Consider the following 24,450-nt stretch of genomic DNA (forward strand, 5'->3'; position numbering starts at 1 on the left):
TGATGGCGTCCCGCCTCAACAAAAAGCTAAAAAGATATTGCGCCAGGTCAAGGGACCCTCAGGCGATAGCTGTGGACGCTCTAGTGACACCGTGGGTGTACCAGTCGGTTTATGTGTTCCCTCCTCTTCCTCTCATACCAAAGGTACTGAGGATAATAAGAAAGAGAGGAGTAAGAACTATACTCATCGTTCCGGATTGGCCAAGAAGGACTTGGTACCCGGAACTACAAGAACTGATCTCAGAGGACCCTTGGCCTCTGCCTCTCAGACAGGACCTGCTACAGCAGGGGCCCTGTCTGTTCCAAGACTTACCGCGGCTGCGTTTGACGGCATGGCGGTTGAACGCCGGATCCTGATGGAAAAGGGCATTCCGGTTGAAGTCATTCCTACGCTGATAAAAGCTAGAAAGGATGTGACAGCAAAACATTATCACCGCATATGGCGAAAATATGTTGCTTGGTGTGAGGCTATGAAGGCCCCAACAGAAGAATTTCAGCTGGGTCGATTTCTGCACTTCCTACAGTCAGGAGTGACTATGGGCCTAAAATTGGGATCCATTAAAGTCCAGATTTTGGCCCTGTCTATTTTCTTTCAAAAAGAACTGGCTTCACTGCCTGAAGTTCAGACGTTTGTTAAGGGAGTGCTGCATATTCAGCCCCCTTTTGTGCCCCCAGTGGCACCTTGGGATCTCAACGTTGTGTTGGATTTCCTAAAATCACATTGGTTTGAGCCACTTCAGACAGTAGAGTTGAAATATCTCACGTGGAAAGTGGTCATGCTTTTGGCCTTGGCTTCGGCTAGGCGTGTGTCAGAATTGGCGGCTTTGTCATGTAAAAGCCCCTATCTGATCTTCCATATGGACAGGGCAGAATTGAGGACTCGTCCCCAATTTCTCCCTAAGGTGGTATCAGCGTTCCATTTGAACCAACCTATTGTGGTGCCTGCGGCTACTCGGGACTTGGAGGCTTCCAAGTTGCTGGATGTAGTCCGGGCCCTGAAAATCTATGTTTCCAGGACGGCTAGAGTCAGAAAAACTGACTCGCTGTTTATCCTGCATGCACCCAACAAGCTGGGTGCTCCTGCTTCAAAGCAGACTATTGCTCGCTGGATCTGTTGCACGATTCAACTTGCACATTCTGCGGCTGGACTGCCGCATCCTAAATCAGTCAAAGCCCATTCCACGAGGAAGGTGGGCTCTTCTTGGGCGGCTGCCCGAGGGGTCTCGGCTTTACAACTTTGCCGAGCTGCTACCTGGTCGGGATCAAACACGTTTGCAAAATTCTACAAGTTTGATACCCTGGCTGAGGAGGACCTTTAGTTTGCTCATTCGGTGCTGCAGAGTCATCCGCACTCTCCCGCCCGTTTGGGAGCTTTGGTATAATCCCCATGGTCCTTACGGAGTACCCAGCATCCACTAGGACGTCAGAGAAAATAAGATTTTACTCACCAGTAAATCTATTTCTCGTAGTCCGTAGTGGATGCTGGGAGCCCGTCCCAAGTGCGGAATTCTGCAATACTTGTATATAGTTATTGCTTAACTATAGGGTTTTTGTTCTGAGCCATCAGTTTAATGAGGCTCAGTTGTTGTTCATACTGTTAACTGGGTATAATTATCACAAGTTGTACGGTGTGATTGGTGTGGCTGGTATGAGTCTTACCCTGGATTCCAAATCCTTTCCTAGTAATGTCAGCTCTTCCGGGCACAGTTTCCCTAACTGAGGTCTGGAGGAGGGGCATAGAGGGAGGAGCCAGTGCACACCAGATGTAGTACCTAATCTTTTCTTTAGAGTGCCAGGTCTATTCCCCATGGTCCTTACGGAGTACCCAGCATCCACTACGGACTACGAGAAATAGATTTACTGGTGAGTAAAATCTTATTTTTCCACTACTAAGCACTGGTCGCAGCCGGGAGCCTGACACAGGTGCCACCCGGCTGCGGCCCGTGCTCAGCCCCCTTTCCCACTGCACTCACCAACCCGGCATATTGCCGGGTTGGTGACGCTGCTAGTGACGCGGCAGGGGCAGCGATATCCCAGCGCCGCCCTTCCATACAGTGTAAACGGGAGCCGTGTCGCATCGACAGAGCTTCCGTTTACACTACAACCCTACCCGGATCATTCCCGTGTCCTACCCAGGTAGTTACCCGGGTAGGATTCACATGTCACTTGATCCGGGTTTTTGCCGGGGGACCCTTTTCCACTAGCAAAAAACACGGGTAAATGTGCGCCCCCGCGCATTTACCCGTGTTTTTTGAGCTAGTGGAAAAGAGGTATAACTCTGTCTGCACATATTATATCTGCCACACCTGCAGTGCACATGGTTTTGCCCAACTGCTAACAAATTTGCTGCTGCAATTAACTCTGAATTACCCCCTAGGTGAACTTAGGTACATACAAAAGAATTGTAGGGCCACAAATTTTGTGTTTCAGAAATGACCCTTAGTAAATTGACTCTTGCAGAGTACTGCAGACAGACACATTGCATTCCTGGCTCTTCAGGATTATGGATTTAGAGGACAGACAATCTTTGCTGTTCCACTTACCTCATCTGGTGGTGACTTTACTTTCTGTATATATCTTCGCACCACTTCTTCTGGGTTTTTGCCTAGAGGTTTCAGAAGTAAAAGTTTAGTACCTTCATTTTACATATTAAAAAGTAATTCAGATCACTGTAAACTCTGGCCAAGAAATGTATTATTACATCTCTATGATAAGTGGAAGTTTGTGACAGGAGTATCAATTAAATTTATATTATCAGGCTCACGCATTACTACTCAGCACATTGTTTCACTTAAGACAGGGAATGCTGTACCAAAGAGCAAGGACATATAACATAAGTTTGAGATCCATGCGGTAAACTGTGGTGAAGAAGGAGTCCCTGACTTAAGAGGTCTCCTCTCCTCTATGCTGTACACAATTAGCTCTTCATGTATTTCCAGATTTCCCCCCTGCAGCCCGTGCACCATTTTGGTAGCAATTCTCAGATTTAATTTTTTCCCCAGTTTTATTAATGCCTTTTTGGTTATATGATCTGGTGGTATGTGTTTAATATACCGCCCGTAGGGATCCCGGCAGGAGCAATACTGATGCTGGAATCCCGACGGGGGTACAATGCTGCTGCCGGAATACCGGCGAAGTAGATGATTCTCCCTCTGTGGGTGTCCACGACACCCATAGAGGAAGAATAGAACCTATAGCGAGCCACCGTGCCCGCACCGTGGCGAGCGCAAGCCCGCAGGGGTCCTCGATGCGCTCGCCCCACTGCCGGCATTCTGGCGGACGGGATGCCGCTGTCGGTATAGTGGCAGCCGGCATCCTGTACGCCGGTATACCATACCGATCCCATCGCGGAACCTGCAGCTACTGCTTGAGGTGAAGTCTTGGAACCAGTGACCTCTAAACTGACAATATAACCCAATCTATTTGATGCACACCTGAGACATGACGCACTTCAGGTAGCCACACATGCTACCTCTAGTCCTTGTTATTCCCCAGACACAGTATGTTGTCACACCAACATGTTTAGTATCCCAGTTGCACTATCCCAGGCCATCTGGTATTCATACTAACACTCATCACTCATTAGTCGCTACTCATTCACTTATTTACCCACATGCTTCTCTCCGTTGCAATTTACACTACTCATTCCCACAGTAAATATCTTTCCACTTACATATACCAGTAAGCTTTAATTTTTAATTTTAATTATTCCTTCTTCATGTCGCTTTTTTCCATATATCCACCCTAGCAGGCCTTTACTTTCTATTAACCCATTGCTGCTGCTCCTTCACGCTTTGTAACTTTCATCCTAATCATTCTTTATATATATGTATATATATTTATTCATATATATATATATATTTTTTTTTTATTCATTTCATTCATTATTATTTTTTTCATTTTTCATTTTTTATTTTAATTTAATACTCATCCTCCTCATCATTATCTTCATGCCATTTTTTCATCTTTTGATATTTGCAATGTATACCGATTTGCATAATTTTTTCATCCCCAGACATTTCACTGTTACTTCTATTTCACTTTTACCATTATGTTCATACCATTATAATTGGTAAACATATCTATATTTACAGTCTGTATTATAGGGGGGACGGGCGGGGCATACTGGCGCCCCTTTCCGTGTGTCTTACTGTGTGTTATGAGGGTATCCTAGCAACCCTATGCCGGCCTCTCTAGTCCTCCATTTCCGTCTACTTTGTTGATGGTTCCCTAGCAACCCGATATCCTCATGCGGGCGGAAGTCTGGATTACAGCTTCCGCCCACACTCATCAGCGTCATGCCGCTCATGCGGGCGGAAGCTCAGTTTACAGCTTCCGCCCACACTTACCAGCGTCATGCCGCCTCTAGCGACTGCTCGGACTTGGACTATACTGTCCAGGGCGGGAGTAATCCCCGCCCTCCTAGTCCGCTGCAGCCCGCCCCATGTTACATTGCTGTCACACTACTTCTGTGTTTCACAATACGATAATACAGTTTGGGCGGAAGTGAGAAGTCCAACTTCCGCCCTTCTTTGCCCATCTCACTTGTCTAATTTAGTCCGCCCCTAAAATGATGCACATTTTTTTGTAGGCCCTCGATTGGACAAATGTGTTTAGTATTTCCGCCCACATGGTCAGCTATTGGCTGACACTAATCATTAAGGGTTTTTAACACTCAGGCATTCAACTCTGGGGAGCTGCTCAGAATGGAAGTAAACAAGCCAGTGACCGGGTGAAACGCGTTTTCCTTGCAGGCACCCCACCTGTCTGACACTTGGAGTGGTGATATTTGATTCTTATTTAAGTTTATTAACTCTATTGCTCCAAACCTATGCTAAAGCAGCACTTTCCTTTGGCTCTAAAAATCACTAATATTGCTGGAGCTTCCAGCCCAGCTGCATAGCATATACTATCTCATTTAGGTACTTTGTGGTATAACCCTGCTATAGGGGCAGGTATTGGTGGCCCCGCATCCCCTGCGGGTACCCCGTCTGCCTACCAACTGAATGAGTGACACTTAACACTCATCTGCTTTCCTTGCAGGCACCCCACCTGTCTGACACTTGGAGTGGTGATATTTGATGCTTATTTAAGTTTATTAATTCTATTGCTCCAAACCTATGCTAAAGCAGCACTTTCCTTTGGCTCTGTAAAAATAACTAATATTGGTGGAGTTTCCAGCCCAGCTGCATAGCATATACTATCTCATTTAGGTACTTTGTGGTATAACCTTGCTATAGGCCCATTTTTTACAGAGAGAATCTCTGTCGTTACCATTGTTGGTGTTCTCAGTGAAAGAGCACGGTATATCTTTGTTTTGCCTAAGTATAATGTGCAACATTCTTTCCTCACATTAAAGTGTAATTAGGACAGGTGCTGTGTGATTTTGCATGTACTCTACCTGAGGTACCACCAAACTGTGTACTTTATATTTTTGTCCCTCTGAGGGCATTTACTAAAGACAGAACTGTATAGGTGATAGTTCTCCTACTTTTCTTCCTCTTTTCCTCATATATTTGCTCATGTTAGTAACCAATATTTGTTTAATCAAGAATTCACTGTTAATATCACGAGTGACATTTAAGGTCTGGTGCACTGCACAATTTCATCAATTATCAAATGCTATTAAAATCTGTTATGTAAAGGTAGCTATACACTTACCATGTGATCTGGCACCACCCATATGAGATTACTACTATTATGACTTATTTTGGAATTTGTCTTGATACCTGTCACAGTGATCTATATATTTTTTGAACCAGGATTTATTAGAATCCAAACAAGAGAGGACTCAAAGGGACCCACTGTAATCTTATATAACAATCTAATTGCAATTACTTTCCGTTTATCCTTGCCATGTTTTTTCTTCTCGCTGTTCTTCCTTCTGTGAACTCTCATCCACGATTCAGGGGAGCGTGTCCCCTCAGGAGACACGTCTCTTCAGTCTAACGTGGACAGCAGATTCACACTCATTTATCTACTACCACTCTTTTCTCCACGCATTTCTAGCATTTCCTCTCCGTGGAGAAATTCATCTCTTCCCCGTGGAAACAACACCAACAGCAGGATCACCACTTATACTTCATCTTCTTACCTATTTAATTCTATTTATTCATTTCATGAAATACAGTGGTTTATTATTATAATTATTACTATTGTTAGAATTGTTACCTAGTGTGTGGGTTCTCCCACTCACGAATGTAACCCAACTTAGGGCTACATCAATTCAAACACAGTTTGCACAGATCTTGGGCAGATGGAAGCAGCTTAATATGTGGCTATCTTCCGATATGCACTTATCCAGGTATAATTAAGATCTGGACATTTCTTTATTTTGGGAGGCCTATTTCTCCAGTCGGCATATCCACGGGAGTGTTACGTTCAACTCGTTATGTCTAACTTGTTGTTTTTAGTCCCCTTGCATTTTAAAGAGTAGACAATAAAGACTTCATTATTAATCGTTAGACACATCACTGGTTAATTAACATCTAGTTTATCACAAGAGTGCGCCCAAACAAGAGTCATACTTTTCTATTTTCGTACGTATATTCCCCCTTTTCTTGACTCTGGGCGCACCGCCACACGGACGCATAGCAATTGCTAATATTTAGCATTATTGTCCATTTCTGGCCCCTTTAAGATTACTTATGTAGCTTTGAATCTAGGTCGGTGCAGGATCAAAAATCCTTCTTGTTTTGTACTGACAATATAACCTTCAGCTTCCTTCTACTAATATCTCTTCCTAGGCAACCAATTGCTTTACTACAATCCTTATTTACCTTTATAATACCTAAAAGTGCAAACTAATAAATAAAATGTCATCCATGATAGATCCTTAAGGTACTCATCTAAGCTTACATCATTGATTACAACAATGCTTCTTATCCATTAGCCACTTTCAGTCAATTCAATGATTTATAGTTTAAAAATATATATTGTGAGTGACATACTTTATCAAATGCACTGCTACAACCTAATTATACCATAGCAACTCATACATCCTGATCTATCACTTTATTTAACAAATACAAATTAAGTTTTGTTATAACTTCAATTTCTTTCTTTTGTTTAGACTTTGGTACATTTTATTAATTCTCTTAGACTAGCGTTATATAATTATGTATGTTTCTATGATTGGTTCTATCTATAGGTTTTAAATACCGTTTCCTTGGCACTTGTTACAGCTGCTACTTCCTACTTTTCTTTTTTTTTTACCTAAAGCATGACCAGGAACCCCAATTAGTGCACCGCGCCCCCCTGCATAGCTCACATTGCTCACCATGCTGCGGGAACCATTCCTAATCGTAGTCCACAAGATGGTAAAGTATGAAAAAGTAAAAAATATTATTATTATATAATTTTTTTAAAGTCTTGTCAACCTTTTCATGTAACAGCCTGTCAAGCATTTTACTGTGTCGACCTATTTCCTATGTGGACCATGTCTATGTTGACCTACCATCCAGATAACTGAGATACACATACATTATTTCTTATTTGGCTACTTTTTAAAAATAAATATTTTATATATATATATATATATATATATATATATATTTCTCTGACGTCCTAAGTGGATGCTGGGACTCCGTAAGGACCATGGGGAATAGCGGCTCCGCAGGAGACTGGGCACAACTAAAGAAAGCTTTAGGACTACCTGGTGTGCACTGGCTCCTCCCACTATGACCCTCCTCCAGACCTCAGTTAGAATCTTGTGCCCGGCTGAGCTGGATGCACACTAGGGGCTCTCCTGAGCTCCTAGAAAAGAAAGTGTACTTTAGGTTTTTTATTTTCAGTGAGATCTGCTGGCAACAGACTCACTGCTACGAGGGACTAAGGGGAGAAGAAGCGAACCTACCTGCTTGCAGCTAGCTTGGGCTTCTTAGGCTACTGGACACCATTAGCTCCAGAGGGATCGAACACAGGCCCAGTCCTCGGTCGTCCGGTCCCGGAGCCGCGCCGCCGTCCCCCTTACAGAGCCAGGAGCAAGAAGATGGTCCTGGAAATCGGCGGCAGAAGACTTCGGTCTTCAACAAGGTAGCGCACAGCACTGCAGCTGTGCGCCATTGCTCCTCATGCACACCTCACACTCCGGTCACTGATGGGTGCAGGGTGCTGGCATAAAACTCACATAATATAGTCTTAGAGGCTATATATGTGAAAAATACCCCTGCCAGATATCCATAAAAAAGCGGGAGAAGTCCGCCGAAAAAGGGGCGGAGCTATCTCTCTCAGCACACTGGCGCCATTTTTCCCTCACAGCTCCGCTGGAAGGATCGCTCCCAGGCTCTCCCCTGCAGTTTCAAGACTACAAAGGGTAAAAAAGAGAGGGGGGGCACAACAGTTAGGCGCAGTAGTATACATATAAGCAGCTATAAGGGAAAATCACTCAGTTATAGTGTTAATCCCTGTGTTATATAGCGCTCTGGTGTGTGCTGGCATACTCTCTCTCTGTCTCCCCAAAGGGCTTTGTGGGGTCCTGTCCTCAGTCAGAGCATTCCCTGTGTGTGTGCGGTGTGTCGGTACGGCTGTGTCGACATGTTTGATGAGGAGGCTTATGTGGAGGCGGAGCAGATGCCGATAAATGTGATGTCACCCCCTGCGGGGCCGACACCTGAGTGGATGGACTTGTGGAAGGAATTACGTGAAAGTGTCAACTCCTTACATAAAGGGTTTGACGACATAGCAGATGTGGGACAGCCGGCTTCTCAGCTCGTGCCTGCCCAACTGTCTCAAAAGCCATCAGGGGCTCTAAAACGCCCGCTACCTCAGATGGCAGACACAGATGTTGACACGGATACTGAATCCAGTGTCGACGACGATGAGACTAATGTAACTTCCAATAGGGCCACACGTTACATGATTGAGGCAATGAAAAATGTGTTGCACATTTCTGATGTTACCCCAGGTACCACAAAAAAGGGTATTATGTTTGGGGAGAAAAAACTACCAGTGGTTTTTCCCCCATCTGATGAATTAAATGAGGTGTGTGAAGAAGCGTGGTCTTCCCCCGATAAGAAACTGGTAATTTCTAAAAAGTTACTAATGGCGTACCCTTTCCCGCCAGAGGATAGGTCACGTTGGGAAACATCCCCTAGGGTGGATAAAGCGCTCACACGCCTGTCAAAGAAGGTGGCACTACCGTCTCCGGATACGGCCGCCCTGAAGGAGCCTGCTGATAGGAAGCAGGAGGATATCTTGAAGTCTGTATATACACACTCAGGTATTATTTTAAGACCGGCTATTGCTTCAGCATGGATGTGCAGTGCTGCAGCTGCGTGGTCAGATTCCCTGTCGGAAAATATTGATATCCTTGACAGGGACACTATATTGCTAACCATAGAGCATATTAAAGACGCAGTCTTATACATGAGAGATGCACAGAGGGATATTTGCCGGCTGGCATCTAAAATAAGTGCTATGTCCATTTCTGCCAGGAGAGGGTTATGGACTCGGCAGTGGACAGGGGATGCAGATTCTAAAAGGCATATGGAAGTTTTGCCTTATAAAGGTGAGGAGTTGTTTGGGGATGGTCTCTCGGACCTCGTTTCCACAGCGACAGCTGGGAAATCAGCTTTTCTACCCCATGTTCCCTCACAGCCAAAGAAAGCACCGTATTATCAGGTACAATCCTTTCGGCCCCAAAAAGGCAAGCGGGTTAAAGGCGCGTCCTTTCTGCCCAGAGGCAGAGGTAGAGGGAAAAAGCTGCAGCATACAGCCAGTTCCCAGGAACAAAAGTCCTCCCCCGTTTCCTCTAAGTCCACCGCATGACGCTGGGGCTCTACAGGCGGAGCCAGGTACGGTGGGGGTCCGTCTCAAGAACTTCAGCAATCAGTGGGCTCGCTCACGGGTAGATCCCTGGATTCTTCAAGTGGTATCTCAGGGGTACAAGCTGGAATTCGAGACGTCTCCCCCTCGCCGTTTCCTCAAATCTGCCTTGCCAACAACTCCCTCAGACAGGGAGGCTGTGCTAGAGGCAATTCACAAGCTGTATTCCCAGCAGGTGATAGTCAAGGTGCCCCTCCTTCAACAAGGACGGGGTTACTATTCCACAATGTTTGTGGTACCGAAACCGGACGGTTCAGTGAGACCCAATTTAAATTTGAAATCCTTGAACACTTATATAAAAAAATTCAAGTTCAAGATGGAATCGCTCAGGGCGGTTATTTCAAGCCTGGACGAGGGGGATTACATGGTATCACTGGACATCAAGGATGCTTACCTGCATGTCCCCATTTACCATCCTCACCAGGAGTACCTCAGATTTGTGGTACAGGATTGTCATTACCAATTCCAGACGTTGCCGTTTGGTCTGTCCACGGCACCGCGGGTATTTACCAAGGTAATGGCCGAAATGATGATACTCCTTCGAAAAAAGGGAGTTTTAATTATCCCGTACTTGGACGATCTCCTGATAAAGGCGAGGTCCAGGGAGCAGTTGTTGGTCGGGGTAGCACTATCTCGGGAGGTGCTACAACAGCACGGTTGGATTCTAAATCTTCCAAAGTCACAGCTGGTCCCTACGACACGTCTACTGTTCCTGGGGATGGTTCTGGACACAGAAGAGAAAAAGTGTTTCTCCCGGAGGAGAAAGCCAAGGAGCTGTCATCTCTAGTCAGAGGCCTCCTGAAACCAAAACAGGTGTCGGTGCATCACTGCACGCGAGAGCTGGGAAAAATAGTAGCTTCCTACGAAGCAATCCCATTCGGCAGGTTCCATGCAAGGACCTTTCAGTGGGACCTGTTGGACAAGTGGTCCGGATCGCATCTTCAGATGCATCGGCTGATAACCCTGTCTCCAAGGACCAGGGTGTCTCTGCTGTGGTGGCTGCAGAGTGCTCATCTTCAAGAGGGCCGCAGTTTCGGCATACAGGACTGGGTCCTGGTGACCACGGATGCCAGCCTTCGAGGCTGGGGGGCAGTCACACAGGGAAGAAACTTCCAGGGACTATGGTCAAGTCAGGAGACTTCCCTACACATAAATATTCTGGAACTGAGGGCCATTTACAATGCCCTAAGCAGGGCCGAAACTAGGGGGGGGCTAGGGGGGCAGGCGACCTGGGCGCCGGATTGGAGGGGGCGCCGAGACCCTCTAACACCCGCCGCGGCACTTTTAAACCCCCTTCTCCCGAGTGCCCAGCTCAGGGGGCGGGGTTTCGCGGAATGACGCGATTGCGTCGTGACGTCACGGCGCAAACGCGTCATTCCACGAAACCCCACCGGAGAAGGGGGAGCCGCGCAGACGAGGAGGGAGAGGCGGCTGAAGAGCGGCGAGAACCGCTTCAAATGTAAGTCAGCCCCTCTCCCTTCCTCTCTCTCTCTCTCTCTCTCTCCCTCCACCACCTGCCGCAATGTGTAAAATGGGGACCTGTGCCTGCCGCAATGTGTAAAATGGGGACACTTTTTCCTGCCGCAATGTGTAAAATGGGGACACTTGCCAGCGTACTGTGTAAAATGGGGACCTGTGCCTGCCGCAAGGTGTAAAATGGGGACACTTGCCAGCGTACTGTGTAAAATGGGGACCTGTGCCTGCCGCAATGTGTAAAATGGGGAGACTTGCCAGCGTACTGTGTAAAATGGGGACCTGTGCCTGCCGCAATGTGTAAAATGGGGACACTTGCCAGCGTACTGTGTAAAATGGGGACCTGTGCCTGCCGCAATGTGTAAAATGGGGACACTTTTTCCTGCCGCAATGTGTAAAATGGTGACACTTTTTCCTGCCGCAATGTGTAAAATGGGGACACTTTTTCCTGCCGCAATGTGTAAAATGGGGACACTTGCCAGCGTACTGTGTAAAATGGGGACACGTGCCTGCCGCAATGTGTAAAATGGGGACACTTTTTCCTGCCGCAATGTGTAAAATGGGGACACCTGTCTGCCGCAATGTGTAAAATGGGGTCACCTGTCTGCCGCAATATGTAAAATGGGGACACTTTTTCCTGCCGCAATGTGTAAAATGGGGACACCTGTCTGCCGCAATGTGTAAAATGGGGTCACCTGTCTGCCGCAATGTGTAAAATGGGGAATGGGGACACTTGCCTGTCGTACTGTCTAAAATGGGGACACTTTTTCCTGGATATGAAATTTATGTTAGAAAAGGCAATTTTTCAGGTAAAAAAGTTCTGAAAGAGATATATATTTTTTTTGCGGGGGGGGTCAAATGACTACCTTGCCCCGGGTGACAAAAATCCTAGTTTCGGCCCTGCCCTAAGTCAGGCAAGACCCCTGCTTCAAAACCAGCCGGTACTGATTCAGTCAGACAACATCACGGCAGTCGCCCATGTAAACCGACAGGGCGGCACAAGAAGCAGGATGGCGATGGCAGAAGCCACAAGGATTCTCCGATGGGCGGAAAATCACGTGTTAGCACTGTCAGCAGTGTTCATTCCGGGAGTGGACAACTGGGAAGCAGACTTCCTCAGCAGGCACGACCTCCACCCGGGAGAGTGGGGACTTCATCCAGAAGTCTTCCAGCTGATTGTGAACCGTTGGGAAAGGCCACAGGTGGACATGATGGCGTCCCGCCTAAACAAAAAGCTAGAAAGATATTGCGCCAGGTCGAGAGACCCTCAGGCAATAGCTGTGGACGCTCTAGTGACACCGTGGGTGTACCAGTCGGTTTATGTGTTCCCTCCTCTTCCTCTCATACCCAAGGTACTGAGGATAATAAGAAAAAGAGGAGTAAGAACTATACTCATTGTTCCGGATTGGCCAAGAAGAGCATGGTACCCGGAACTTCAAGAACTGATCTCAGAGGACCCATGGCCTCTGCCGCTCAGACAGGACCTGCTGCAGCAGGGGCCCTGTCTGTTCCAAGACTTACCGCGGCTGCGTTTGACGGCATGGCGGTTGAACGCCGGATCCTGAAGGAAAAGGGCATTCCGGAGGAAGTCATCCCTACGCTGATTAAAGCTAGGAAAGAAGTGACCGCAAACCATTATCACCGCATATGGCGAAAATATGTTGCCTGGTGTGAGGCCAGGAAGGCCCCAACGGAGGAATTTCAGCTGGGCCGTTTTCTGCACTTCCTACAGTCAGGGGTGACTATGGGCCTAAAATTGGGTTCCATTAAGGTCCAGATTTCGGCTCTGTCGATTTTCTTCCAGAAAGAACTGGCTTCACTGCCTGAAGTTCAGACATTTGTTAAGGGAGTGCTGCATATTCAGCCCCCTTTTGTGCCTCCAGTGGCACCTTGGGATCTCAACGTGGTGTTGGATTTCCTAAAGTCGCATTGGTTTGAGCCACTTAAAACCGTGGATTTGAAATATCTCACGTGGAAAGTGGTCATGCTGTTGGCCTTGGCTTCGGCCAGGCGTGTGTGTCAGAATTGGCGGCTTTGTCATGTAAAAGCCCTTATCTGATTTTCCATATGGATAGGGCAGAATTGAGGACTCGTCCCCAGTTTCTCCCTAAGGTGGTATCAGCTTTTCATTTGAATCAACCTATTGTAGTGCCTGCGGCTACAAAAGACTTGGAGGATTCCAAGTTGTTGGACGTAGTCAGGGCCCTGAAAATTTATGTTTCCAGGACAGCTAGTGTCAGGAAAACTGACTCGCTATTTATCCTGTATGCACCCAACAAGCTGGGTGCTCCTGCTTCAAAGCAGACTATTGCTCGCTGGATCTGTAGTACGATTCAGCTTGCACATTCTGCGGCTGGACTGCCGCATCCTAGATCAGTGAAAGCCCATTCCACGAGGAAGGTGGGCTCTTCTTGGGCGGCTGCCCGAGGGGTCTCGGCTTTACAACTTTGCCGAGCAGCTACTTGGTCGGGGTCAAACACATTTGCAAAATTCTACAAGTTTGATACCCTGGCTGAGGAGGACCTAGAGTTGCTCATTCGGTGCTGCAGAGTCATCCGCACTCTCCCGCCCGTTTGGGAGCTTTGGTATAATCCCCATGGTCCTTACGGAGTCCCAGCATCCACTTAGGACGTCAGAGAAAATAAGATTTTACTCACCGGTAAATCTATTTCTCGTAGTCCGTAGTGGATGCTGGGCGCCCATCCCAAGTGCGGATTGTCTGCAATACTTGTATATAGTTATTGTTTAACTAAAGGGTTATTGTTGAGCCATCTGTTGAGAGGCTCAGTTATATTTCATGCTGTTAACTGGGTATAGTATCACGAGTTATACGGTGTGATTGGTGTGGCTGGTATGAGTCTTACCCGGGATTCAAAATCCTTCCTTATTGTGTCAGCTCTTCCGGGCACAGTATCCTAACTGAGGTCTGGAGGAGGGTCATAGTGGGAGGAGCCAGTGCACACCAGGTAGTCCTAAAGCTTTCTTTAGTTGTGCCCAGTCTCCTGCGGAGCCGCTATTCCCCATGGTCCTTACGGAGTCCCAGCATCCACTACGGACTACGAGAAATAGATTTACCGGTGAGTAAAATCTTATTATATATATCAGGCAATTTTCGTTATTATCGTTATTTGGAGTGCCGGTCCAGTATCAAGTCTCCTCCAGCATGGGCCTATTTAGCAAAGAGAGAATAATTATGTTAATTAATTATATATTTTATTGCTGCTTATAGCAGTGAGAAGGAATAATGTTTTGTAGCAATTTTCCAATGTTTAATTGCTGGGACTGAAGTTTTTTTAACAAGACCCATGGGACAGAAGCAAGAGAAGAGTACAAGGGTTAGAGGAGAGAACTATGGGGGCTATTCAGACCTGATCGTAACTGTATTAAAATCGCAAATGGTGGCTTTTCGGGCGTCTGCGCATGCGCAGCGCATGCATTGCGCAAGCACAAACTTTCATTATGCGATCGCAACCCAGAAGGATGTGATCGCAAAATGATTGACAGACCACTGGCATTCGGGGGTGGCGTTGGCACAGAGTGGAGCAGGAAACATAGGCATGTCATGGTCATTTTCAGGGCGGTCCAATGATGTTGCCTGTGTATTTTGCAATTGGAAACATGTCAGCGGCCCGGCTGCATATGCAGCCCGGCTGCACAGGCAGGTGTCGTTTACCTTTCGAATCTGCATTGCAATCACAATGGAATAGCGATCGCAATGCAGGGTGGCCCCATACATGCTGGAAGGCCTTGCCCTGTGCTGAGCGACCCCCAGCATGCGAGTTGATTAGTACCAGTTTTTACTAATTTAGCAAAAACTGCGATCAACTCTGAATAACCCCCTATGCTAACAAGAACAATAATCCCAACAAGGATAACAGTGAAAAAGTATAAGGCTGAGATCCATGCAGTAAATTGTGGTGAAGAAAGAATCCCTGACTTAAGAGATCTGATTCTGGAGACAGGTGACATGCCGGGCCCTCCACATGGGAATATAATCAGTCCAGTGTGGAGGTAATTCAAACCTGATCGCTAGGCTGCGTTTTCTCACAGCCTGCGACCAGGTTCTAACTGCGCATGCGTATGCACTGCAATGCGCAGGCACGTCGGACGCCTGCACCGGGCATCGGTGCATAGCGACGGAATGGTGCGAAAAAAGCAATCGCATGGGCGAACGCAAGGAGATTGACAGGTAGAGGACGTTTGTGGGTGGCGCAACTGACCGTTTTCTGCGAGTGTCTGGAAAAACTCAGTCGTGTCCAAGCATTTTCAGGGTGGGTGTCTGACGTCAATTCCGGTCCCAGACAGGCTGAAGTGATCGCAGCGGCTGAGTAAGTCCTGGGCTGCACAGAGACTGCACAAAATCAGTTTGTGCAGCTCTGCTACACATGCGTTCGCACACTTGCACAGCTCAAATACCCTCCCCCTGTAGGCGGTGACTATCTGATCGCAGGGCAGCAAATATCGCTGCCCAGCGATCAGGTCTGAATTAGGCCCTGTGTGTGGTGTACATGGGCCTGGGGTGTCTGCACTTATAGCCTATACCTACCCCTCCACCGCTGACGCTGCAATCACCGGTGTAACAATGGGGAAAATAGCACAGGTGCCAATTTCCAGAAGATCTGCATAGTGCCAGGCTCTACCCAGCGAATATGCCAATGAGAGAGGTGGGCCTGCTTGGAGATGGCACATGAGTACCCTCATCTCTTACATCATCCCTGGCCCCTGCCATGCTTCTGGGCCAGCCTGATGCTACCAAGATCACCTGAATATTCTCTTTTCTTACATTCTTAAGCACCTATAGAAGCATTATTACCAGAGGGAACAGCTAGATTAGATCCAAGGAACATGGTATCGATCAGAAACACATACAGTACATACCCCTTTTTCTAGAGCCAAAGCGCTCCACCTTGTGGTTCAATCCAGATGCCATCATATTGACATCTGCTTACAACATGTGTCCACAATCAGTTTTAAGATTTATGCGTGAAGGAACCAATCACTGAGTTGAAGATTCTACTGAGGAATCTGCTTCCCAGTTCCATTCCACCCCCCTTAAATGAAAACCAATGTGATGGCCGGGATATTTAGATCCACCCATCGCATGATTCTGCTGCTCTATCTAATCACCTGTGTACTTTTGGCGCCCCTTGTTGCCACTTACTTTTCTCAAGAGTTGTGTATCCTTCAGAGTCCAAATCCAGTACTTAAGCGTGGCAGCACCCAATCCTAAAAATTGGGAGTCCATTGTCACAGTCCCAAATGGCAAAGACACATCCCAAGGTGAGGTTGTTACCTCTCAGTCATAGAGCAATAGGCATAACCTTTGGAGGCTATTTTAAAAGCTGCTTGGACAAGTGATGAAGAGACTTATTCCATTTAGAACACCACTGCTAGAAAGTGTGTCCATTTAAGTTGGAAACTATTTTTCCTAGGATCTTGGAACGCTGCAAAGATGAGTAGACACCTGTCTGTGAGTTTACAGGAATTTCACAAGTTCTTAACCTTCTTACGATTACAGACCCCCAATGGATTGCCCAATATGTCCCCACACCCCTGTCACCAGATTTGCCATACCCCTTTCGCCAGATAAGTATCAGTATGACTTCAAACAAAATCTGTATCCAGATGGAAGATCAACAGTGAAAAAGTCAACAGTTAATAGGTCGACAGACAGGGCCAAAAGGTCGACCTGCGACTGACCTGTTGAACACTGTGCAAAATTCTGACTTACTTAGACCTGGACATATTCCCCTTCTCAGACATAGTAAGAATGAAGGAAAAAGGAAATGATAGCTGTAGTGCAAAAATGAAGTAAAGCTGCAGAACAAATATACAGCCTAAAGAAGAGAACCCACAGTAAAATCAGCACCCCAAGGGAGGCGTGGCTTAGCTGCAGTACTGGGCAGACGTGTATCCCTGGAGCTCCTGCCCTATACACACTACTGAAGGCACCCGACTGCTCCCTGATCACTTTAGGGACCCCCTGTACCACCTGGGGTACCCCTGTACTGGGCAGCACGGTCTGCGGAGCCGGCGGGGGTCTCCTACTCCCGTGCGGGTTGCGGCCTGCTGTCGCTCTTGAAGCCGGGACCTCGATTTATATGCGGCCTGGAGAGCGATGACCTGTTTTCAGCTCAGAGGACGGACCCCTCCGCGGCTCAGCGCCCGGGTATACTGCTCACCGCCAGCCACCAAATACCTGCCGTCTCCGGGTTACGGTGAGTGTTGCCCGCCGCCCCCCTTACCTGATAGAGGCGCCCGCCCGTCATCGCGCTGTGACGGGCCGGAGACGGGCGCGCTCTCTTCTCCCGCTGCGGCTGCTCCGTCTGCTCGGCGGCGCTTGGCTGGGGGGACCCCGGTCCGCGTGACCCGCCTGCTGCTGAACCCGCTCCCGGCTGATGTAGTGGCGGCTTCCGAGGGCCTGGGAGGGGAGAGCCTCTGTTGAGACCTGACGGCGCCATCTTGGATGCTGGCGCTGCACCACATGAAGCCCTCACTGCCTGTTCTGGGACTCCAGGAATCAGTCTCTGCCTGAGGGGGTGCCCTGTGGCTAATAAACCTCCAGAACATTGGGGGGACGTGGCCTGGCAGGCAACTAAGAAGATTGCACATCCTATGGGCTCTGGCCTGCAAGTTTACTAAAATCCCCCTCATACCCCAGAACGAAGTCTCCACGCTTCGTGACAATACATATCTGCAGCCTAATTTTGCTCGCGCTTCATCAAGCTCCTCCTGATTCTGTAATTCACGGGCCAACTGGTCGAAGCAGGACGCCTGGGCCCCCTGTTTGTTCTGCTGCCCACTCCTCAGATATACAGTCACTCTGGCTAGGTCTTACCCAGCTTACACTGGAGTCACAATGCCCCACAACTAACGTTTAGCCGTGTCCGCCAGTGTTTTTTTTTTCTTCTTCCCAGTCCCTTAACCTCATACATCCAACTACGTCATATTGACAGCGTCTGCTTTGTAAATTGCGCTACAACCTGACATACGTGCACACACACCTGGTCCTCTGATTGACGACCATCATGAGTAGATCCAATACTAATGCTAAGAAAAAAGCTGGAGGGGACATCTCACAACACTTTCATAAAAATGATAAATCCTCCTCCTCTTCGGACCCTCCCTCGCCCCGTCTCTCCCAAATGGATTAAGATGTGGTTGCCCCGCCTACTCCGTCGTCGAAGGAGGACATTCTCGCCCTACGTTCTCTCATAATGGACTTTAAGGAATCCATGGAATCCAAATTAGATAAAGCGGTTACCTCAATCAGGTCCGACCTCTCATCACTGTCTTCTAGAACCTCGAAACTAGAGTCCCGACAGGACTCCCTCCAAAAAGTCCAAACTGAGCTTATCAGAGATGTCGATCATATCATTCAAGATCTATCAAATTTGCGGACAAAAAACAAAGACCTGGAGAACCGGGAAAGGAGATGCAACCTACGGATACGCAACATACCAGAATCAGTCCCCCCGGCAGATCTAGAGACATACCTTCCTATGTCGTCCCCGATATCGGACCACGGCAACTTAATCTGGAAAGGGCTCACAGAGCTCTAAGACCTAAGTCACGTGAGGGTGATCCCCCAAGAGATGTCATTATACACTTTCTCAGCTTCAAAGACAAAGAATTGGTTCTTCATCCGACGAGAGGGAAACCGCACATAATATTTGAAAATGCTAAACTACAGTTTTATCAAGATCTGGCTCCATCCACGATCATTAAAAGAAGCGAATTTAGGGACTTAATGAGCGCCCTCCGCACTCGCGGTATCCGCTATCGCTGGGGCTTTCCCTTCAAACTGCTCATCGACCTCAATGGAAAGACGATAGTCATCAGGGATCCCACTGAAGGGAAGGACTTCTTGGCCCACTTAGAGGACTCTGGTCCCCCCCCTGCGAGTCATTCCAACCCGTAATTGAACGTTCTACTCTCATGGCCCGACACTGGTCGGGTTCTACCCCTGAGACTATCTTTTTGATCTCGCAAGTATTCGTTTAAATTTCATACCTTACTGCGTTTGTAAATTCGAGCTATGCTGTGGTTGTTTTTTGGCCCGTCTTGCCCCCTCGGACGCGCCCTGGGTACGCGGATGGGGAACCTTTTTTTTTTTTCCTCCTTCCGCGTGCCTTTATGGGGGTGCCTGATGAGTCACGCGGTTTGAACCATTCCATACAGTCTAAAGCGATTTGTTATTATTTATTTACTGTTATAAGACCGTTTCTTACAGGATACTTGCTCTACCTGTTGCCCTCTGGTTATTCTTGTTCACCCACTCTCGGCCATACCAAATATATTGTTGTTGTGTTTCTTTTTTTTTTTGTTTGTTTCTCTTTTTCTCTCTCATTGGTGCCTAGGGTGGGCAGATTATATATTCTACCTCTATTAAACCGCGAGGTGCTTATGGCCCTCCTTACTGGGCGATGACTCACCTTGATTCCCCCCCCTCCCCCCGAAGCACCCTGAGGATATTTACCATGTTATATAATTCTTTATGTCTAGGTCGTTGTTATAATTGTTGACCACCACGACTCAATGTCTTTGTCTATTTTTCCATTCTAGTTTAAATTATCTTGATTACATCGAAGCGGTTATTTCTTGTTTTATGTGATGTATTCAATATTTTATGTATCTGCTATGTAGGACTTCTGTTCTAATATATATATATGTGGACGTGTATATGTACACATTTTTTTTTTTTCTCTTCCTCAGAAACCACTGGTGGGACTTGGCCCCCACCACTTTAACTTTCTTACCCTCACTCACCTGCTTTCCCCGCTTTATTGCTATATGTGTTTTACCCTTACTCTTTCTCCCCACTCTCCCTTGAGGTGACCCGAGGGGAAATCGGTTTCACCTCAAATTGGACCACTTTGGTCCCGACATCGGTGTGTTTATTCCTCCGCTGGACGCGAGGACTCTCCACGCAGACTCTCCCCGTTCTCACCCCCGTATCTCTCTCAGTTTATATTCTACTCTTCCTAATCCCTGACAGGTCGGGTGTTTTAATCCCCCCTCCCCTTTTTTTTTTTTTTTTCCTTTCCCTCCTTTTTTCCCCTCCTTCTCTCTCTCTGAGTCTCGGACACCATGTCTCTAACTCTAGCGTCCCTGAACGTCAAGGGTTTAAATACTCCCCCAAAACGCTCCTCACTGTTCCGATCCTTACAAACCCTTCGTTCGGGTATAGTTTTTATTCAAGAAACACATTTCAAAGCCACTTTACACCCATCCCTAGAATCTAAACGGTTTCCTACTGTCCTCTACTCCTCTAGCCAAACTAAACATAATGGAGTGGCAATCATGCTCCACAGTAAAATTCCGTTTACCCTTGAGTCTGTTCACAGAGACTCTGATGGGCGTTATATTATTCTGATTGGCAAATTGGGTTATCTGGAATGTACAATAGCTAACATATACACACCGAACTCTGGCCAAGCTTCTTTTTTTAACTTTTTTTTCACAGAAGATTAGAAAGGGCTACCTACTCCTTGGTGGTGACTTTAATGCAGTCCTCCTCCATGCCCCAAGCACAAACCAACTCTTCCAGCCGTTCTCTAAATAAACATATCACAGAGTCTGGTCTTTTCGATGTTTGGAGAGCCCTCAACCCCACATCACACTTATTCCCGAATAGATCTCTTTCTTTGTTGTGCTTCCGTAGCTAAACATATCGTAGGCTCCTCTATAGTCTCCAATCCGTGGTCAGATCACTCCATTGTGACTGCTTCCTTTGACTTTCTAGATATCCCTATATCTCGCCCTCCGTGGCGTTTGAATGAAACATTACTAAAAATCCAGCAATTCAAGACAAGATAAACTCTGCCATAACAGATCATTTCTCTCTTAATAATGTTGATCCTCCTTGTTCTCCCTTGGTCTGGGAAGCACACAAGGCTGTTATTAGAGGCCACATAATTAGCTATGCCTCGCATAGAAATAGAGAACACAAACAAAAATTAAAGACCCTCATGGATGAGGTTCACACTTTAGAAACCCAACATAAACGATGCCCTACTCAAGTTCTATTTAGTCAACTAACTATTGCTAGGGCAGCTCTGAACGCTTTGTTAGCAGAAAAAAACAGAGAAATCTCTACGCTGGCTTCAGCAAACATTTTATGAAAAAAGCAACAAAGCTGTTTCCCTTCTGGCCAATAGACTTAAAGCTAGGAAAGCTCAGACAGCTATTAAAGCCCTGAAAGATGATACAGGGACTCTTCAATATAGCCGTCCGTTATTAACTCCCTCTTTAAAACATACTATGAAAAATTGTATAACACCTCGGTCTCCCCAAACACCTCACCCCCGGGTACTCCCTCGATCTCAGATTTTCTCACCTCCTGTGACCTTCCTCGCGTGGACTCAGAGACTTCACTGGGCTTGGATAGACCCATCACTGAGGATGAAATTAAGTTAGCCCTTCAATCGCAAAAACCATCTAAAGCCCCAGATGGTTTTCCAATGTCCTATTATAAGACTTTTCAGTCGACTCTAGTCCCTCATCTCTCGCAAATGTTTAATCTGGTTCTAGAAGGGTTACCCTTTCATTACCAAACTACTAGGGCAACGATTACAGTTATTCCCAAGCCTGGCAAAGACTCTCAATCTGTTACTAATTACCGTCCCATTTCACTCCTCAACACTGATTTGAAAATCTTTGCTAAAATCCTGGCCACTCGACTTAACCCAATTCTTCCTTCCCTGATTCACCCTGATCAAGTGGGTTTTGTCCCCTCCAGACAGGCAATGGATAATACTAGACGTACCGCCGATGTCATTTATCACATTAACATTAACAAACTACCTTCTCTGGTGCTTGCCTTGGACGCGGAGGAAGCCTTCGACAGGGTTTCCTGGCCATTTATGCACCAAACCCTTATGCAGTTCGGTCTTCGAGGATAATTCTTACAAGCTATACAGGCCTTATATCATAACCCATCTGCTACGGTCCACGCAGGTGGACTTTTATCTGATTCTTTCTCTATTACCAATGGGACCAGGCAAGGGTGCCCTTTGTCACCTCTCATATTTGCACTTATTATCGAACCTCTTGCATCTCGCATCCGTGCCAACCCTGACATATCAGGTGTATCAATTAATCACTCTTAATACACCCTTTCCTTATTCGCTGATGACATTCTCCTAACACTGACCAACCCACTCATCTCCCTTCCAAACCTTTTCCACGAACTCAACACATATGGCTGTCTCAAGGTTACAAAATAAATCATTCGAAATCTGAGGCGCTTCCTCTCCATATTCCAGGTGCTATTACACACCTATTGCAATCTAATTTTTATTCTCATGGCGAAAAAAATCATTGCAATATCTAGGTGTTCAAATAACAAAATCATATGGCTCACTTTATCGCGCTAACTACCCCTCACTCTTCAGGTCGATTCACAGTGATCTTCAGCTTTGGCTGTCATATTTCCTGTCCTGGATAGGTCGCATCAACGCAATAAAAATGAACGTGCTCCCAAAACTGCTATATCTTTTTCAGACACTCCCGATAAGGGTTCCGTCTCAGGCTCTGCAAGCTCTCCAATCGTTGTTCTGTAAATTTATTTGGGACCACAAAAAAGCGCGAATAAGGCGTGATATTCTAGCTAAACACTCACGAAACGGGGGACTTGGTCTACCCATACTCCAACGTTATTATGATGCAGCCCGTCTTAGTCAGATGATCGCATGGCATTCTCCTCGGCACACTAAACGTTAGATCGACCTGGAAAGTTATTTGGCTGCTGTCCCCTCGGTTTCTTATTTCCCATGGCTGCACCGCACACATTATACCCAAGCTATTGCTTCATCTCCTACAATAGGGCTAACTTTGCAACATTGGGTGTCACTTAATAAGAGATTGAAGCTAGCCACTTCCCCGTCTCCTCTAACAACTCTTTGGTTTAACCCCGCCTTCCCACCGAGACTTTCACCCTCGATGGCTCTTCCCTGGATCTCATCGTGGGATCACGCGAGTTCATCACATTGTGGATAGGCATGCTCTAAAGTCTTTTGCAGATCTACAGGAAAAGTTTGGAATCTCTAATTCTTTGCATTTCCAGTATTTACAAATTTGTCAGTTTATATCATCTCTCCACTTATCGTACCCATTGCAAATCCCGACCCCCCCTAGAAAGATTTTGCATGTACAACTCTAATGATAAGGGGACTATCTCATTCTTATATAAATCCATTTTGACTTTGGACCCCCCCCCCTATTGAATCTCATGAACAGAATTGGGAAACAGATTTAGGGTTACATTTAGCAGCGGAGGAATGGGACTCAATCCATACAGCGATATCTAAATGTTCCATAAGTGTGGCCATACTTGAAAATGCATATAAGGTCTATACCAGATGGTACTTAGTACCTGAGAAACTTCATCGCATTTACCCAAATACATCCAATCTATGCTGGAGACACTGTGGGGAAGTGGGTTCATTTTACCACATCTGGTGGTCATGCCCAGTGATTACCCGTTATTGGGGTATGGTTAGGACCCTTATTAATACCTTCGCTGAGCCCATGACACCCCTTTCTCCAGTGAACTTACTACTATGTGCCCCAATAGACAATGTCTCCATAGAAGCAAACAAATTGATTCTCCATATCTCGGGTGCGGCTAAATACCAAATAGCGCGTAATTGGAAAGCTGCTACAGCCCCTGACAAACAGGAGCTATTGAATAGAATATGGTTCATCTCAAGGATGGAATATATAACCAGTCTACAAAATAATACGATACTAAAGTTTCATTCCGTATGGCTCCCTTGGTATAGGCTTCACAATACTCCTCTTCCAGGTCTTGGTTGAGGCTCTGACCCTTCCCGTTCTCTCCACCCCCTCTCTCCCCCTTTTTTTTATTTTTTTATTACCCCGACCTGTTGGGGACCCTCGCTTGTCATCTTTCACCGTTACCCTTCCTCTCCTCTTCCCTACTCTCCTCTATTCCCCCACTTCCCCGGTTTGTAGTCTTTCTCTAATTTATGTTTATAGTTGTTTTTCAACATACTTTCCAGGCACCTTTTTTCTATTTTTCTATAAGAACATATGCTAGTTGACAGTGTCTCTTTTTAGTTAGACTGTCGTTGTATATCTGTTAGGTGCATCTTTCTGCATCTTTTTGGTTCACTATATATGTACATTT

General features: G+C 46.6%; 1 protein-coding gene across 2 annotated transcripts in view; it reads right to left on the reverse strand.

The window, feature by feature from the left end:
* DTX1 (deltex E3 ubiquitin ligase 1) overlaps positions 1 to 24,450 on the reverse strand; it is a 166,783-nt gene that overhangs the window by 11,512 nt on the left and 130,821 nt on the right. For both annotated transcript variants that reach the window (XM_063913321.1, XM_063913322.1), the window contains one exon: positions 2,543 to 2,604. In XM_063913321.1, coding sequence (XP_063769391.1) covers positions 2,543 to 2,604 — 62 coding nt within the window. The remainder of the gene's footprint in view (positions 1 to 2,542; positions 2,605 to 24,450) is intronic.

This window comes from Pseudophryne corroboree, chromosome 1, assembly GCF_028390025.1.
Source record: "Pseudophryne corroboree isolate aPseCor3 chromosome 1, aPseCor3.hap2, whole genome shotgun sequence".
Classification (NCBI taxonomy): domain Eukaryota; kingdom Metazoa; phylum Chordata; class Amphibia; order Anura; family Myobatrachidae; genus Pseudophryne; species Pseudophryne corroboree.